General features: G+C 38.3%; 1 protein-coding gene across 2 annotated transcripts in view; it reads right to left on the bottom strand.

Annotated features, from left to right (window-relative positions):
* Positions 1–20,461, bottom strand: part of LOC126236190 (Golgi-specific brefeldin A-resistance guanine nucleotide exchange factor 1) — a 321,970-nt gene that overhangs the window by 112,804 nt on the left and 188,705 nt on the right. For both annotated transcript variants that reach the window (XM_049945293.1, XM_049945291.1), the window contains exon 26: positions 18,486–18,670. In XM_049945293.1, coding sequence (XP_049801250.1) covers positions 18,486–18,670 — 185 coding nt within the window. The remainder of the gene's footprint in view (positions 1–18,485; positions 18,671–20,461) is intronic.

Below are 20,461 nucleotides of genomic sequence, written 5' to 3'. Positions count from 1 at the left end.
TGTCTCCAGAATGTGGATCCAAAAACAATATTGCAAGTGTTGCCAAAATTAAGTCAACAAATAATGTCTTGCTAGAACACTTTACCTCCTGCCTTGTGTATAAAACAGTTAAAGAGAAATATGACATGGTCTAAACCAACATTTAAATCAACATCATGTCCTTACAGAAAGAGAATGAATCCATAGAAAATGCAAATAAAAAAAGACATATATACGAAAACTTTCCCACGACTAAAAAATAAAGGTCAGTGTGAATTTGTTAAGTGAAGTGTGTAAGGAAGATCGTGAAGAAGACTGTATTCACTCAATGAAATGTAAAGTTTGGGTACATGACCTATGTGCTGGCGTGGAAAGTAAAATTAAGAAATATTTCTGTGACATATGCGTTCATACCAATTGATTTAAGCACTTTGTTAAGAATTTATATTTTGTTCCTTATGTGCAATTTCATTACAAGAAACTATGGAAGAAGTTACATTTACAGTTTTTAATTTGTTACTGTGATGTTTTGATAAATTATTCCATGGATTTATAATGTAAGAAGATAGGTAAAAAAACATCTACTCACCAAGCAGCAGCATGGGAACACACACACACACACACACACACACACACACACACACACACACAAGGGTTTAACTTTTACAAGCTTTCGGAGCCACTGGCTCCTCCTCCTGGCAAGAGAGTTGATAGGGAAGGAAGGGGGGTGAAGGAAAAGGACAGGCGAGGTTTAGAGAAAGGGGTACAGTTCAGAAAAGTCACCCAGAACCCTGTGTCAGGGGAGACTTACCAGACTGTATGAGAAGGAAAGACATTGTTGGGGACTGTGCTGGGCAAGATTTGAAAACCTGACAGCTTAAAGATGGAAGACACGGTAATATGCAAGACAGATTACTACTAAAACATAGTGCACGACTTAATAAGAATGAAAAGCTAAGTGTGCTTTATGTAACTGAGGTGGGAGGGGGGGATGGCAAAAAAATAGACAGGTTAGAAAATGAAAGATGTAGAAAACCAAAATCGAGTGAAGAAACAAGTAGTTACTGTGAAGAAATGCTGAAATGGATGGAATTAAGAAAAGCTATTCTAGGTGTGAGGGGCAAAATCTCAGACAGAAGGGGTCTCATTTCAGGGCATGGTTTTAGGAAGTCATGGCTGATTAATACATTCTGGAGCAGGATAATACTGGGTGACAAGTGGTGTGCTTCAAAGCTGAGGGGTCAGGTGTACCAGGATTGGATGTGATGGTTTGAGAAATCTGCTTTTGAACTAGGCTGTTGGGACAATTACCTCCAGTGAACACTGAAGTGAGAGTGGTGGTGTATTGCTTGAAGAGTCTGCATCTGAACAAATACATTTGCCTCAAATGCCAAGGCTGTATTGGAGGGAACGTTTGACATGGAAAGGATGGTGACTGTCAAAATATAAGTACTGCTGTTTGTTAGTAGGTTTAATGTGTGTAGCTGACCTTCAGTAGGGATGAGATTAACATCATGGAAAGTCGCATGGGATTCGACGTAGGACCATGTGAAATTTAATTGGGAGAAGGTATTCAGAGATTCCAGGAATTTTAACAGATCAGCCTCACCATGAGTCCATATGGCAAAGATGTCATCAATGTATCTAAACCAAAGCCCCACCCAGCCAAGCGATTCATGACAAGGTTGGCAAAGGAAAGAGCCATCCTGGTTCCTATGGCTGTACCCCTGATCTGTTTGTACATCTGCCCTCAGAGGTAAAGTAATTGGTGGTAAGTATAAAGTTGATTAAGATGAGCAAGAATGATGTCATAGGTTTGGGAACAGGTGGGCGTGACTGAGGAAATGTTCAGCAGCAGAAAGACCATGTACGTGGGGGATGCTGGTATAGAAGGAGATGGCATCAGTGGTGACAAGCAAGATGCGTGATGGGAGTGGGATGGGCACAGATTTCAGACAGTTTAGGAAATGGTTGGCATCTTTAATAGAGGGGGGAAGTCTTTGTACTGTGGGTTGCAGGTGTCAGTCAACTAGGCCAGATATAATTTTGGTGGGTGCTTTTTGAAGCCAGAAACTATAGGACGGCCAGGATGATTGGGTTTGTCAATCTTAAGAAGAAGGTAAAAGGTGGGGGTGCATGGTTTGGGTGGGGTAAGAAATGCTATGGATTGAGGTGTAAGTCCTTGTGGGGGCATGATGATTTTAAGAGGAACTGCAGGTCAGTTTGAATCACAGGGATGGGATCTTGTTGGCAGATGCTCTATGAAGAGGTGTCTGAGCCATGACTTCCTGGGATGCACTTGGCAGGATAGTTTCTCTGTCTAATTTACGCACTTTTCGGCATCCCGGTTGGTTAGCACCCTCTATTCAGGATGGGTGTGGCTTGCGAGAGAGAGGAGACTCAGTCAGTAGCGGTGACAGAGGGAAGACATCGCACAGAGTATCGCGAGTAGTCAATTGACGCTTGGTGTACTGCAAGGACACACGTTGTTGACATTCCGGCGCCTGGGTCTGGCGGGGAGCGGGACTGGAGTGAAGCAGTCACTGGTCAACAAAGTCTCTAAGAGTTGTGTCTATCTCAAATCCTGTGGAGAGTGCAAGACTTTACCCTGGCATGCATGTTAACAGCTAGTTCCTGGGCTAACTCCGAATAGTGAGCCATTTTGTGGTGGAACTTTTGGATGCGATTGCACTTCGTAGCCACTTTGAATTTTGCTAGTCATTCCTTAAACCACTTTGACGTGGATCCGGGATACTTGGTATTGCAAGTCCACGTAACTGCACTATGCCCTGGTTCCGTTGCATTTATCTTGAATTAAAAGTGTGGGCGATATTCAGCGATCCCTTTATTATTATTATTTCTTTCCTTTCTCAGACGTTATTTCTGGTTAAAAATGTAAAGTGACGCGGACATTTATCAAGCGTGACTTCCTTTTAACTGTACGGTATATGTTACATTGCATTTAGGAACTTTCGGGTAATTGAACACGTATCAATAATTACAGATTTCTGAAATTGTATATATACATTTGGATGTAGCTGTATTGTGTTGATGCACTGGTGGATATTGTGTGGTATGACTCCTGTAGTTGATAGTATGATTGGTATAATGTCAACTTTATCCTGATGCCACATGTCCTTGACTTCCTCAGCCAGTTGGATGTATTTTTCAATTTTTTCTCCTGTTTTCTTCTGTATATTTGTTGTATTGGGTATGGATATTTCGATTAGTTGTGTTAATTTCTTCTTTTTATTGGTGAGTATGACGTCAAGATTGTTATGTGGTGTTGTTTTACCTGTTATAATGGTTCTGTTCCAGTATAATTTGTATTCATCATTCTCCAGTACATTTTGTGATGCATTCTTTTATGTGGGAACGTGTTGTTTTATTTGTTTATGTTCAATGGCAAGTTGTTGATGTATTATTTTTGCTACATTGTCATGTCTTCTGGTGTATTCTGTATTTGCTAGTATTGTACATCCGTTTGTGATGTGATCTACTGTTTCTATTTGTTGTTTGCAAAGTCTGCATTTATCTGTTGTGGTATTGGGATCTTTAATAATATGCTTTCTGTAATATCTGGTGTTTATTGTTTGATCCTGTATTGCAATCATGAATCCTTCCGTCTCACTGCATATATTGCCTTTTCTTAGCCATGTGTTGGATGCGTCTTGATCGATGTGTGGCTGTGTTAGATGATACGGGTGCTTGCCATGTAGTGTTTTCTTTTTCCAATTTACTTTCTTCGTATCTGTTGATGTTATGTGATCTAAAGGGTTGTAGAAGTGGTTATGAAATTGCAGTGGTGTAGCTGATGTATTTATATGAGTGATTGCTTTGTGTATTTTGCTAGTTTCTGCTTGTTATATAAAGAATTTTCTTAAATTGTCTACCTGTCCATAATGTAGGTTTTTTATGTCGATAAATCCCCTTCCTCCATCCTTTCTGCTTAATATGAATCTTTCTGTTGCTGAATGTATGTGATGTATTCTATATTTGTGGCATTGTGATCGTGTAAGTGTATTGAGTGCTTCTAGGTCTGTGTTACTCCATTTCACTACTCCAAATGAGTACGTCAATATTGGTATGGCATAAGTATTTATAGCTTTTGTCTTGTTTCTTGCTGTCAATTCTGTTTTCAGTATTTTTGTTAGTCTTTGTCTATATTTTTCTTTTAGTTCTTCTTTAATATTTGTATTATCTATTCCTATTTTTTGTCTGTATCCTAGATATTTACAGGCATCTGTTTTTTCCATCGCTTCTATGCAGTCGCTGTGGTTATCCAATATGTAATCTTCTTGTTTAGTGTGTTTTCCCTTGACTATGCTACTTTTCTTACATTTGTCTGTTCCAAAAGCCAAATTTATATCATTGCTGAATACTTCTGTTATCTTTAGTAATTGGTTGAGTTGTTGATTTGTTGCTGCCAGTAGTTTTAGATCATCCATTTATAGCAAATGTATGATTTTGTGTTGGTATGTTCCACTAATATTATATCCATAATTTGTATTATTTAGCATGTTGGACAGTGGGTTCAGAGCAAGGCAGAACCAGAAAGGACTTAATGAGTCTCCTTGGTGTATTCCACGCTTAATCTGTATTGGCTGTGATGTGATATTATCTGAATTTGTTTGGATATTAAGTGTGGTTTTCCAGTTTTTCATTACTATGTTTAGGAACTGTATCAATTTAGGATCTACTTTGTATATTTCCAATATCTGTAGTAACCATGATTGGGGTACACTATCAAAAGCTTTTTGGTAATCGATTTATGCGTACTGTAGCGACCTTTGTTTAGTTTTAGCTTGATATGTCACCTCTGTATCTATTATCAGTTGCTCTTTACATCCTCGTTCTCCTTTGCAGCTGCCTTTTGGTTCTTCATTTATAATTTTGTTCTGTGTTGTATGTGTCATTAATTTCTGTGTAATGACTGAAGTTAATATTTTGTAGATTGTTGGTAGGCATGTTATGGGGCGATATTTAGCTGGGTTTGCTGTGTCTGCTTGATCTTTAGGTTTTAGATAGGTTATTCCATGTGTAAGTGTATCAGGGAATGTGTTTGGGTCTGCAATGTAACTGTTAAATAATTTAGTTAGATGTGAATGTGTTGAGGTGAACTTCTTTAGCCAGAAATTTGCTATTTTATCATTTCCAGGGGCTTTCCAATTCTGCGTAGAATTAATTGCTCGGGTGACTTCATGTTGCAAAATTATCACTTCAGGCATTTGTGGTATCATCTTGTATGAGTCTGTTTCTGTTTGTATCCACCATGCATGCCCGTTATGTTGTACCGGGTTTGACCATATGTTGCTCCAGAAGTGTTCCATGTCTGTTATGTTTGGTGGATTGTCTATTTTAATGTGTGTGTTATCTATTGTTTGGTAAAATCTCTTTTGGTTTGTCTTGAATGTTTGGTTTTGTTTCCTTCTATTTTCACTTTTTTTGTATCTTCTAAGTCGTTTGGCCAATGCTTGTAATTTCTGCTTCTTTTCATCTAATTGCTCTATTGCTTCTTGTTGTGAGATTTTACCTAACCTTTTTCGTTTTTTTTTTTTTCTGATATTTCATTTCTTATAAATTGTGTTAGCTGTCCAATGTCTTTTCTCAGTTTTTCTATTCTGATCTGTAGCCTGTGTTGCCATGCTGGTTTTGTGGGTTTCTTCTGTGTGTTGGTTGGTTCTGATCTCTGCCTAGTGTGTATATTTAGTGTAGTGAGTGCTCCTACATAAACCAGTAGTTGTAACTCTTCCATTTTCATTTATTTTGTTGTGTATGACTGTGTTGATAGTTGTTATTGTTGTTTCGACTTGTGGGTTATTTGGTGGTCTATGCAAGAATGGTCTAATGTCTGTATTTGTGTCTTTGTATTCTATATATGTCAGCTGAAATTTTTCTTCTATATCTAACATGTGTGTCACTTCGTGTTCTATTTGCGCTTGTTCTGGTGGCTGTCTTAAGATTTCGTTTTCCTCTGATTGTTTAATTGACGCGTTTTGTTCTTTTTTTGTTTTCTCTGGGATGTTTGAGTCCATTACTGTATTTTCTTCTTCTTCTTCTAATTGCACATTATTTTGTTCCAGTATTTGTTGTACTTGTTGTTTGATGTTTTCTAATTCTGACTGGGGTATCCTGTTATTTTTTATTATTACACGGATCTGATCAGGTAGTCGTTGTTCTGTTAAAGATTTTAATTCCGGGTATCTGGTAATAAATGTTGTGTATACTTGTGATCTGTATCCAGTTGTGTTGGTTCCTAGGTTTGTTGCTCGGTAATAACAGAACATGAGGTGTCTATTAACTTCATCTGACCATCTCATCCTCTGTCTTTGTATTCCTTCTAGGGTGGCTGCAGGAAGCATATCCTGCAAAACACCTCTATTTAGATTTAAATCATTTTCCAGTTGGCTAGCAGTGTCATTACCGTTGTGGGCGGGCATAGGGTTCAAGCGTCATCCCCGACCATGACGGCGCTTGTCCGAGGCTTCTTTAGTTCTGTCCTGAACCAAGTAATCACACTAAAAGGGGGGTTAGCCCTATTAGTGGTTTGTTATTTTCGTCGTCTTTTACGACTGGCAGAACATACCGGAGGCCTATTCTTTTCCCGGGCCTCCACGGGGTTTATTATTATTATTTCTTTACTTTCTCAGACGTTAAGTCTGGTTGAGAATGGAAAGTGACGCGGACCTTGATCAAGCGTCACTTCCTATTAACTGTACGGTATGTGTTATATTGCATTTAGGAACTTTCGGGTAATTGAACATGTATCAATAATTACGGATTTCTGTAGTTGTATATATATGTTTGGATGTAGCTGTATTGCATTGATGTACTGGTGGATATTGTGTGGTATGACTCCTGTAGTTGATAGTATAATTCGTATGATGTCAACTTTATCCTGATGCCACATGTCTTTGACTTCCTCAGCCAGTTGGATGTATTTTTCAATTTTTTCTCCTCTTTTCTTTTGTATATTTGTTGTATTGGGTATGGATATTTCGATTAGTTGTGTTAATTTCTTCTTTTTATTGGTGAGTATGATGTCAGGTTTGTTATGTGGCGTTGTTTTATCTGTTATAATGGTTCTGTTCCAGTATAATTTGTATTCATCATTCTCCAGTACATTTTGTGGTGCATACTTGTATGTAGGAACTTGTTGTTTTAAAAGTTTATGTTGTAAGGCAAGCTGTTGATGTATTATTTTTGCGACATTGTCATGTCTTCTGGGGTATTCTGTATTTGCTAGTATTGTACATCCGCTTGTGATGTGATCTACTGTTTCTATTTGTTGTTTACAAAGTCTGCATTTATCTGTTGTGGTATTGGGATCTTTAATAATATGCTTGCTGTAATACCTGGTGTTTATTGTTTGATCCTGTATTGCAATCATGAATCCTTCTGTCTCACTGTATATATTGCCTTTTCTTAGCCATGTGTTGGATGCGTCTTGATCGATGTGTGGCTGTGTTAGATGATACGGGTGCTTGCCATGAAGTGTTTTCTTTTTCCAATTTACTTTCTTCGTATCTGTTGATGTTATGTGGTCTAAAGGGTTGTAGAGGTGGTTATGAAATCGTAGTGGTGTAGCCGATGTATTTATATGAGTGATTGCTTTGTGTATTTTGCTAGTTTCTGCTCGTTCTATAAAGAATTTTCTTAAATTGTCTACCTGTCCATAATGTAGGTTTTTTATATCGATAAATCCCCTTCCTCCTTCCTTTCTGCTTAATGTGAATCTTTCTGTTGCTGAATGTATGTGATGTATTCTATATTTGTGGCATTGTGATCGTGTAAGTGTATTGAGTGCTTCTAGGTCTGTGTTACTCCATTTCACTACTCCAAATGAGTACGTCAATATTGGTATGGCATAAGTATTTATAGCTTTTGTCTTGTTTCTTGCTGTCAATTCTGTTTTCAGTATTTTTGTTAGTCTTTGTCTATATTTTTCTTTTAGTTCTTCTTTAATATTTGTATTATCTATTCCTATTTTTTGTCTGTATCCTAGATATTTATAGGCATCTGTTTTTTCCATCGCTTCTATGCAGTCACTGTGGTTATCCAATATGTAATCTTCTTGTTTAGTGTGTTTTCCCTTGACTATGCTATTTTTCTTACATTTGTCTGTTCCAAAAGCCATACTTATATCATTGCTGAATACTTCTGTTATCTTTAGTAATTGGTTGAGTTGATTTGTTGCTGCCAGTAGTTTTAGATCATCCATGTATAGCAAATGTGTGATTTTGTGTGGGTATGTTCCAGTAATATTGTATCCATAATTTGTATTATTTAGCATGTTGGATAGTGGGTTCAGAGCAAGGCAGAACCAGAAAGGACTTAATGAGTCTCCTTGGTATATTCCACGCTTAATCTGTATTGGCTGTGATGTGATATTATTTGAATTTGTTTGGATATTAATTGTGGTTTTCCAATTTTTCATTACTATGTTTAGGAACTGTATCAATTTAGGATCTATTTTGTATATTTCCAATATTTGTAGTAACCATGAGTGGGGTACACTATCAAAAGCTTTTTGGTAATCAATGTATGCGAAGTGTAGCGACCTTTGTGTAGTTTTAGCTTGATATGTCACCTCTGCATCTATTATCAGTTGCTCTTTACATCCTCGTGCTCCTTTGCAACAGCCTTTTTGTTGTTCATTTATAATTTTGTTCTGTGTTGTATGTGTCATTAATTTCTGTTTAATGATTGAAGTTAATATTTTGTATATTGTTGGTAGGCATGTTATGGGGCGATATTTAGCTGGGTTCGCTGTGTCTGCTTGATCTTTAGGTTTCAGATAAGTTATTCCATGTGTAAGTGTATCAGGGAATGTGTATGGGTCTGCAACGTAACTGTTAAATAATTTAGTTAGATGTGAATGTGTTGAGGTGAACTTCTTTAACCAGAAATTTGCTATTTTATCATTTCCAGGGGCTTTCCAATTGTGAGTAGAATTAATTGCTTGGGTGACTTCATGTTGCAAAATTATCACTTCAGGCATTTGTGGTATCATCTTGTATGTGTCTGTTTCTGTTTGTATCCACCGTGCATGCCTGTTATGTTGTACCGGGTTTGACCATATGTTGCTCCAGAAGTGTTCCATGTCTGTTATGTTTGGTGGATTGTTTATTTTAATGTGTGTGTTATCTATTGTCTGGTAAAATCTCTTTTGGTTTGTCTTGAATGTTTGGTTTTGTTTCCTTCTATTTTCACTTTTTTTGTATCTTCTGAGTCGTTTGGCTAATGCTTGTAATTTCTGCTTCTTGTCGTCTAATTGCTCTGTCGCTTCTTGTTGTGAGATTTTACCTAACCTTTTTCGTTTTTTTTCCGAGATTTCATTTCTTATAAATTGTATTAGCTGTCCGATGTCTTTTCTCAGTTTTTCTATTCTGATCTGTAGCCTGTGTTGCCATGCTGGTTTTGTGGGTTTCTTCTGTGTGTTGGTTGGTTCTGATCTCTGTCTAGTGTGTGTATTTAGTGTAGTGAGTGCTCCTATATAAACCAGTAGTTGTAACTCTTCCATAGTTGTGTTTTCATTTATTTTGTTGTGTATGATTGTGTTGATAGTTTTTATTGTTGTTTCGTCTTGTGGGTTATTTGGTGGTCTATGCAAGAATGGTCTAATGTCTGTATTTGTGTCTTTGTATTCTATATATGTTAGCTGAAATTTTTCTTCTATATCTAGCATCTGTGTCACTTCGTGTTCTATTTGTGCTTGTTCTGGTGGCTGTCTTAAGATTTCGTTTTCCTCTGATTGTTTAATTGGTGCGTGTTGTTCTTTGTTTGTTTGCTCTGGGATGATTGAGTCCATTACTGTATTTTCTTCTTCTTCTGATTGCACATTATTTTGTTCCAGTATTTGTTGTACTTCTTGTTTGATGTTTTCTAATTCTGACTGGGGTATCCTGTTATTTTTTATTATTACACGGATCTGATCAGGTAGTCGTTGTTCTGTTAAAAATTTTAATTCTGGGTATCTGGTAATAAATGTTGTGTATACTTGTGATCTGTATCCAGTTGTGTTGGTTCCTAGGTTTGTTGCTTGGTAATAACAGAACATGAGGTGTCGATTAACTTCATCTGACCATCTCATCCTCTGTCTTTGTTTTCCTTCTAGGGTGGTTGCAGGAAGCATATCCTGCAAAACACCTCTATTTGGATTTAAATCGTTTTCCAGTTGGCTAGCAGTGTCGTTACCATTGTGGGCGGGCATAGGGTTCAAGCGTCGTCCCCGACCATGACGGCGCTTGTCCGAGGCTTCTTTAGTTCTGTCCTGAACCAACTAATCACACTAAAAGGGGGGTTAGCCCTATTAGTGGTTTGTTCTTTTCGTCGCCTTTTACGACTGGCAGAACATACCGGAGGCCTATTCTTTTCCCGGGCCTCCACGGGGATTATTATTATTATTATTATTATTATTATTATTATTAAGTGGTCAATTTGACAAAGCACAGTTTATTCTCTGCATAAAACTTCAGTTGCTAATTTAAATTGGAACTGCCAACTTCCTTTTGTTGCATACTATAATAGTAACAACTTCACACCATCATCATACAGTGCTTTGGTTTTTAAGGTTGTGTGCGGATTGTCTGGTCAGTATCACCTCGAACTAGTTGTGGTTTACAAATTTATCTAGTGAAATTTCACATCAATGGAGATTGCTTAATGAACTAATGGTTTAATAGCAACTATAGTTGTCACACTATAATGTTTAACATCCCTTCCTGCATTTGACGCTACCCAATGCTTGGCTGCTGGTTTTAGTATTTTAATGAACTGTGTATTAATACTGGGTTTGTGTGTTCTAGAAGCCGTTACTGGTGTGCACAGGCCCTTCTGTCTGTTGTTGTCACTTGAGCTCTCGAGCACAGAATTCAGACGTGCAGCTGATGTGAATGCCAAACGTCAAGAATGTGCTAATTGCTGTGTAGATCTTTCAGGCTACCATATCATCATATTACCGAATGTTTTCCATAACATTTAATTCAAGTATTTATGAGATCTTTTTATTTGAGTATTTTTTTAAACCTACTAAATTTTACAAATTGTTATTTTTCAATTCCCAAGGCCTGATAATTGACTAGTGAGCTCGGATCCGTAATTAGGTGAAAATTATATTAGTGTAAAGTAATTTTTTATGAGTTTAATTTGGGGCTATAAGGCCGTTTTTCTTTTACAATTTTTTGAATTATTCTCTAGCTTTTATACAATTGGATGATTGGTGTAGATCATCGCAATCTGCAAATACTAACTAATAATTGTGTTGTTACCAGTGCTCTGTTTTAATTAACAATGTGAAAATAAATTTTTGTATCCTCAAATGCGTTCAGCATTCTACTCCAGCAGCCCATGTGGCCTGCTTACCACCCCCAGAACTTACCAGTGCCAGAGAGCTAGCATAGACCTTCACTACCATACTTCTGTTGGTCAGGTGCCACAGAGATAGATCCTATGTCTGCTGGAAGGATAATGATGGAGTCAACAGCTTTTAGGGAACGTAGAGCCTGGAGTTCTGTAGAGGAAAGGTTAGGGTCCTGTTGTTGGGACCTGAGGAAAGGTTGTGCACCAATGCTGGATGTGAGGAATTCTTGTAAGGCTTGTAAGGGATGATTCTGAGGTAGTGGTGGTGGATCAAGTTGTGACTGTGGTCAGAACTGTTAAGGCAATGTTCAATGTCAATGTTTGCTGTTGGAAAGGTTTTGGGATTAGGTTGCGAAGTGATACTTCCAGTTGATGATACATGTAAGGGAAAGTTGTTCTATCATCAAAGCAGCTTGATTAAATGCAGGTTTAGGGCTGAAAGTGAGAGCCTTGGATAAAATAGATAATATGGGGGAGGGGGAGTGCTTTGGACGAGAGGTTGGGAACACTGTACTGCTGTGATTGGTTCTTGTGGTTATGAGTTATTATTGATCTGAGAGGCAGTGGTGAAGGCTGTGGGATATTAAGGAGGTTGGCCAAGCTCGTTTTGAAGGAGATGCGTGGTGGTTGATGGTATGGTTGTTTGGAGAGCTGCAGAGGGACAGAAAGGGAAACACGACTGTTGAGGTAGTTTAGGAGAAGGTGTCATAGCTTTTTGAGGTGAAGTCTGGCATGTTGTTGCCATCTGAAGTTGGCTTGGCAAATGATACCATCCAAGGAAACATGAGGGGCAGATAAATGTAGGATTTTGTAAACAGATAGATGTCTTGTGGAGTGGAAACTGGCAGATGAGGCATGAAACTGTAAAAGAAGCTGGTGCAGAGTAGGATTACATCCAGAAACAGGGACTTTCAGTGTTAGGCCTTTGGGAGTAACTCCAAGGGACAAGTACATTTCAAGAAACAGAAAGTGGGACCTTAATTTTGATAGTGCAAAAGCATGTTTTCGAAAAGAACTGTTGCAATATATGATATGATTCATCATGGCAAGAGAGGATGGTTTGGAGTGTTAGACAGGGGTGGGAGTGGCAAAAACGAGAGGCAGAGGGTGAAAAAGATAGAAAAATGAAAGAAAAGCCTGGAAAACATTTGGAAAAATCAGAAAAATTCTCACGAAAATTGTGAGAACAGACATTGGTTAACAAGAGGCAAGGAGTGGGTGAGAACTTCTCGCCACAAGTGTGGTCTACATAATCCAAATAAATGACTGGAAAATAAAAAACCAAAAGGGAAAGTCATGAAAGGAGGCAAAATTTTAAAAACTGGGTTGACAGAAGGTGGAAGTCACAGGAGATAATGTAAAATACTTTGCTTGTCAAATAAAGTAATGTAGGAGACGACAGTAAAAGTCAGAGTGGTTTGGTAAAAAGCAAACACACAAAAATGTTAAAGATTTGTGTTGAAACAGGGTAAGTGGAGGGTAGGAAAGAAAATAGCTGTCAAATCTGAAAATAAATTGGTGAAAGACGATTGGGAGAAGACCCTGTAGTGTAGTGAACTGCAGGCAAATTCATAAATAACAGTGGAATTCCTGTATGCAAACTAGCAAATAACAACGGACCTGTCTACGGGCATGAAAACCGGTACTAGTAGAGATGTAGGGCCAAAGTGCTGATTTTGGGTGGTACAGACAAAAAAAAGACTGGAATACTAGCACAAAAGATAGAAAACAGATGATAGATTGTACAAGACAGGTGACAACAAAGACTGGCAAGAGGTTTACATAAGAAGGAATGATGGTCACATGGGCTAACATAACAACAAAAATAATGAATTATTGACAAGATAATGTAAATGTATAATGTAAATAGATACATAAAAACCTACTCAGCAATCCTGGTGCTGCTGGTCCCTCCAAAAAACAACTCTGGAGCACACCACTTGTCACCCAGTATTATCCTTGTCTCGAATGTATTAATCAGCTATGACTTCCTAAAACCATGCCCTGAAATGAGATCCATTCTGTCTCAGATTTTGCACACCACACCTAGAATAACTTTTCGCCATCCTCCCAATCTCCGCAATATCTTCATCAGACTCTATGCTCCTTCTGCACCCAACTCCCTACCCCACGGCTCCTACCCTTGTAACTGCCCCCACTGCAAGACTTGCCCTGTGCATCCTCCTAGCACCACCTATTCCAGCTCTGTAGCTGGCAAAACATATACTGATAAAGGGAGAGCCACCTGTGAAATGTCACGTCATACACCAGCTGTTACGTAAACACTGATTGGCCTTATACATCGGCTTGGCTACCACCCAGTTACCAGTCAGGATGAATGGACATAGAGAGTGTTTACAAGCAACACACAGTATCCTGTTGCAGAGGATGCTGTACAACATGACAGTCACAATCTTGATGCCCGTTTCACCACAGACACCATCTGGATTCTTCCCCCAAGACACCAGTTTCCCAGAACTCTGCAGGTGGGAACTAGCACTACAAATGTCCTTGGTTCTCGCCACCCACTTGGCCTTAATTTACATTAATTCCATCCATCCCAGCATTTCTTCACAGTAACTACTCATTTCTTCACTCCATTTTAGTTTTCTACATCTTTCATTTTCTGACCTGTCTATTTTCCGTCGTTCCCCCTCCCACCTCGGTTACATAGAGTGCACTTAGCTTTTCACTCTTATTAAGTCATGCATGATGATTTAGTAGTAATCTTTGTCTTGCATATTCTGGTTGATGCTTAAAAAAGAAAGATGTAGCATACGCAAAACAAATTGTGTTATTTAAATTATCCTACCAAATATACTAATCTCCCTTACGGAGTATGACATGAGCAACCTTATCCTACTCTACAATGGCTTAAATCTTACCTACGTAATAGAAAAAAAGGATTTATCATTATTTTAAATGAGAGTAAATTATTATTGTAACTGTAAAATCTCTCAGTGTGTGTCCCAAGTCCTATTTCTGATTAATGTGAATGAATTATCATTGAATTTCAGCACCTCACCAGTTCTGTTTGTGACACTACTTCTGTCTTGGTTAAAAATCTGGATGCAAAAACTGTTCCCAAATAACTGATCTCCAGGCCTATCCCAGTAGTTTAGAAACTCTGTTGCAGTTACATGAGTAGGGGATGCTATTCCAAAGCTTACAGTGAAAATAAGAGCAGATTAAAATTGTTCACCACAACCAAGGTATAGAAGAAATTGATTCATTAAAATTCTTAGGATTAAATATGGATATAAAGCAGAGCTGGTAGGTACACATCAGGTAACTAGCCAAGAAACTAAGCAAATCTGCACTTGCAGTGCATATATTATAAACTGCAACTAACATGGATACACAAAAAGTAGTACGTGCAGGTTATTTTGGGTTCATTATTAGGTATAGTATTGTTTTTTGGGAAAGTAGGGTAACATACTGTAGATATTGAAGGTATAGGAAAAAGTCATTTGGAATATGTACCTTCTAGATTAGTAAGAACCATGTTGCCCATTATATGGAAACTTACAAATATTAACTCTCACATCCCCATCCATTTATGAAATTTTTGCATACCAGAAAGGAATTATTTGAAGAGATCATCATGGTCACACACAACACAAGAAACACACAAAAATTTATGGTTTTTTTACCCACTATCTTAAACTGTTTGCCCAGGACCCTTGATATATAGGAACAAAAATATATACTAAATTATAAGGGAACAAGTTAATGGAGATGCAATTAAGGGCAAAGAAAAGTAATCTATATGAAGCACTGGTACTGAAATGCTATCACTCAGTGGGCGAATTCATGCAGGATGTTCTGATAATTGGAAGTGGATACAATATGTGGTATAGGGTAGCGCACGAAAAACTGTCCCAAACTATTGGACTGCTCACTGTCACCCACCACTCTTCCTCTACTGTTTTGAAGTTTTAGTGACTATCTTTCGTATCCTTTTCAAAGAATAAATTGTGACAGTGGAGGTGCATGTGTCTACCGGTTCATTTAAGGAAATGCATGATATTTCTGCAAAGAAGTTTTGTGGCGTTTCCATACCAGCAAACAGCAGTATACTGGATTTGGTGACAAAGTGGCATACTACAGGATCAGCTACAAATTTAAAAAAGAATCGAGCACTGCCCATTCATGTAACTGCTATTTTTGCGGATATTCAAACACACATGATCCAGAGCCCAAAGAAGTAGCATGTAAATTGTTGCAACAAGTGTACGTGTCACATAGGTCTTGTCACCATGGTTTATGGTTTACGCTATATTGAGATGAAGCCCTACAGAACGAGATCGTCTCCAAGAACAGAAGGACGATGATAAGGCAAAACAGGGGAATTACTATACGAGACAATGTCGAAGAAATTTAGAGTGGAATGTTTGATCCACTGCTGTATTTTGCTGTCTTTCAACATGATAGGGTGACCTGTCACACTTCACGAGAGTCAGTCTTACAAATTCATGAAAGATTCACATAAGAAAGGACTGTCAGCAGAGGATTCTGGTCATTGCGTTCACCAGATCTAACCACTTGTGACTCCTCTGTGGGGCGGTCTAAATGGAAAAGTGCATGCAAATATTCCAGTAACACTGGAAGACTTTAAGCACGATATTTGCAATGAAATTTTGAGAATCGATGCAACAGAGTTGCGTAAAATTTATATTAACATATTATGAAAAGTACACTGAAGCACAGGGAGGTCATATTCTGCCCCTAATGTAATGTAATATTATATAGAAGACAAGATCGACCCAGCAAACATAAACCTTTACATTGGCTTATTTGTTATTTCTTTATTATCTAATTATTACCCATGATTCTTGAAGTTTTCCCAGCATACTGAACATTCTATGAGCTTTTGGTATTGCAGCCGGATCATGCTGGCTGCTTGTTACTGTCCAGCCATCTTCAGACTGCTAGCTCACGGTGTCAGCTTTATAGCAAAACTTGATGTGACGACACGTGCACACAGGCAGCCGTCACAGAATCATCCTCTATTGAAATCCGTGCCCTCTGAAATATTGTTCCATCTCTCGTGAATTTATTCATAATGGCACGTCTGGTGACGTCTGACGATTGTTTTTAGCATCACGAGTGAGCATCCTGACAAGAGGATGGACATGTAGTTTCACCTTTACACATGAGCCTGTGTGCCACAGATGGAACAGTATTTGCAGGCAGCATGGATTTCAATAGAGGATGCTCCTGTAACAGCCACCTATGTGTACACTTCGGCGTGCCACCGTCAACTAGCATCCTTCACTGGCGGACACCTGAAATTGCTGGACAGCTGCAAATAGTCTTTCACCCAAATTCATGTGCTGCTTTGTGACAGATTTTGAAATCACAGTAAATATGAAGATTTTGTCATCCTCCCTAACAGCCCTAAATGAACATAGTCATTTCCAGCTTCATGGAGCATTTGTATGGTAAGAAATGTATTGTCATACAGTCACGACATGACTGCAACAACTGGACACAAATTTTATCTGCATATGCATTGATGGTTTCATGTGCTAATAGCACAAATGGTTGGAGCAGAAGGATGACAAAAATAATGAATACCAGTGTCATTTTAATATGTATCTTTATAGCTGGTGTGATGGGACTGGTCTGTGCAACACATTTTTCGTCACGTACTGGAGAACCCATACACATTAGCTCACAACACAATCCAGTGAGATTGAAGTTTTAATTCTGTATCACTACAATAATTTCGATATCTGAAGCTAACACAAGATTAAGCGTTTTATTAGAAACATGATCATTTTTGTATTTTCAATGTTTTTGTACTTAAGTCATGAATATTTAAAATTATATTTATGATCATACTTGTTTCATATTAATTCTAAAAGATAAATTAATAAGTGTCTGTTTCCTCCATGAAATGTTAATGAAATGCAATACACTCTAGATAATAAATATGGATTATACTGATTGTATAGGCTACCACTTCTTGCAACATCTTTTTTTTTTTGTTGAGCTGTGTGGTAAATAGTTATTGGAGAGGGTTTGTTGTGAACAGTTGTTCTCTGTGTGATGACAATGTTGGAAATTTTGTTAGTAATGAAAGTTTGTGACAGAGAGTAATTGAGGAAAATGTACCAGTGAGCTCTGCACACTTCAAAATTAGTTGTTATTTTTAACGGTGTGTAAATGGTAGTTGCTATTCACCACATAGCAGAGACGCTGAGTCACAGATGGGCACAACTAAAGACTGTCACAAAGTGAGCTTGCAACCATAAAGGCCTTTCTCAGAAATAGACGAAACAAACACAATGTGATTTGAGACTTTCTCGGCGTATTCCATTCGTGAAATCTTCTCGGGTGATCAGCCGAGTAAAGGCGTCGTCTTCTCGCAACGTTTCGAAGGGTTTCGTACCCATCATCATCACCCACTTCGCTTGAAGATGATGGGTACGAAACCCTTCGAAACGTTGCGAGAAGACGACGCCTTTACTCGGCTGATCACCCGAGAAGATTTCACGAAACAAACACAACACACACACACGGTCAAGAGTGTGAGTGTGAGTGTGTGTGTGTCCACGTGCGCACATTTTCTGACAAAGGCCTCGTTGGCTGGAAGCTCACTTTGTGACAGTCTTTTGTTGTGCTTATCTGTGGCTCAGCATCTCCATTACATGGCAAGTTGCAACATTTCATCCTGGATTTTCCATTATTTTTATCAGTACAAAAAAGTGAAACTGAATTGACTTTTTCAGCAACCAAATGTAATATGAATCTCTCCCAGACAACACAACCATAACTATGAAGAAATCTAGACTGTACTAAGTCATCAAAGTTAAGTACAAGAGAAGTATGTTAATTTTTGAAGTGATTGATGCTTGAACACACACATCTCCTTCCCCCCCACCCCCCCCCCCCACCCCACCCTTGCAACACTGATCAAAACTTGAGGTAATAATCCAGAACTGTGCATGTGGTTCTTGATATAATCATTTTTTTAGTTTATTCTTTTATAACTGAAAGTTTGAGATGTTTTAAAAGTTGGGGTATGTTAGACTGGCCACAAAATCAATTTTGTTCAGGAGGACTGTTGTTAAATTAATTCCAAGTCCCCCTCACAATTTTTGCTTTGGACAAACAATGCCTTCATTTCTATAGCTCACCTGGATTGAGACTTGTTGATAGCCACTAGGGAGTTCCTCAGAATCACTCTCATCTGCATCATATGGACTAGAAGATCGTTGCGGAGATTGAGCTCTGATTTTTTCTTCTTTCCGGCGATTAGACGCTTTCTTTCTTGGTTTTTCCTTTGCAGAATTAGCTGTCTTCTTTTTCATGCGTTTTTCACCTTTTCAGAAAGTGTCAAGTTAGTAAAAGAGAGTTCTTAATCTGTATTAAGATGATGATGTAAGAACTAAACATAACAAAAACAATTTTTTCATTAGCAAGTATTAAAAACTATTTGTATTGTATCTATTCTAAACTGCATTTACCATTAATTATAGTATATCTAATGACTGGAAGTGGGAGGTGGGAGGGGGGGGGGGAGGGAAGAGAAGAAAAGGGTAGGTTATCTTATGAAGAGCAATCTCGAGGAAAGGTTGGAAAATAACGTCATTATTGACCAAAGCATAAGAAAAATTACACACAATGCAGTCCGTAAATTCCCAGATTGCTGTCATCTCATTAACTCATTAACAGCATTTACCAAGTGACTGTCAACTTACAAGCAGTGTATGTTGGCAGGAGCAGAATCATTCAGCAGTCAGCTTCAAATGCCAGTTCTCTAAATTTTCTCAATAGTATTTCCCAAAAAGAACACACCTTCTCTCCAAGGATTCCCATTTGAGTTCCTGAAGCATCTCCTTAACACATAAGTTTTGTTTGAACCTACTGGTAACAAATCTAGCAGCCCCCTCTGAATTGCTACAATGTCTTCCTTCAGTCTGACATGGTACGGATCTCAAACACTCTAGCAGTACTGAAGAACAGATCACATCAGCATCCTTTACAGGTGGACCACTCTTTCCTAAAATTCTCCCACCAGACCAAAATTAACCATTTGCATTCCCTACCACAGTTTTCACATGCTTGTTTCACCTCATATCACTTTGCAGCGTTATGCCTAGATATTTAAACGACTTGACTGTATAAAGTTGGACATTAGTAATACTGTATCCGAACATTACAGGTTTATTCTTCCTACTCATCCACATTAACTTACATTTTGCCATATTTAGGGCAAGCTGCCATTCATCATACCAACTGGAAATTTTGTCTAAGTCATCTTTTATCTTCCTACAGTCACTCAATTTCGACACCTTACCATACACCATGACATCATCAGAAAACAACCACAGATTGTGCCCACCCTGTCTGCCAAGCCATTATGTATACAGAGAACAACAGTGGTCCCATCACACTTACCTGGGGCACTCCTGACAATATCCTTGCCTCTGATGAATACTCACCATCGGGGACAACATACTGGGTTCTATTGTTTAAGAAGTCTGAGTCACTCACATATCTGTGAACTTATTCCATATGATTGTATCTTTGTTAACTGCCTGCCATGGGACACTGTGTTAAATGCTTTCCAGAAATCTAGAAATACGGAATCTGCCTGTTGGTCTTCATCCATAGGTCTCAGTATATCATATGAAAAGGGCAAGATGAGTTTCCCACAAGCAATGCTTCCTAAGACCCTGCTGATTCACGGACATAATAAGCTGGCTAGCTTCAAGACAGTTTATTATATTCGAACTGAGAATGTGCAAGGATTCTGCAGCAAAGAGAAGTTATGGATACTGGTCTAATTTTGTAGGTCCGTTCTTTTACATTTCTTATATACTAGAATCACCTGCGCTTTTTTCCTGTCACTTGGGACTTTGCACTGGACAAGAGATTCCCAATAAATGAAGCTAGGTAAGTGGGTAAATGCTGTAGAGTACTCTTTGCAAAATCGAACTGACATTCCATCTGGACCTGGTGATTTAATTGTTTTCCAGTCAAGTTGCTTCTCTATGCCAAGTATGCTTATTTCTATGTCGACCATACAGGAGTCTGTCCAATAGTCAAATGATGGTATGTTTGACGGTTCTCCTGCGTGAACAGTTTCTTGAACATGAAATTTAAAACT

This window comes from Schistocerca nitens, chromosome 2 (genome assembly GCF_023898315.1).
Source record: "Schistocerca nitens isolate TAMUIC-IGC-003100 chromosome 2, iqSchNite1.1, whole genome shotgun sequence".
Lineage (NCBI taxonomy): Eukaryota > Metazoa > Arthropoda > Insecta > Orthoptera > Acrididae > Schistocerca > Schistocerca nitens.
This window is presented reverse-complemented; position numbering and strand designations above follow the sequence as displayed.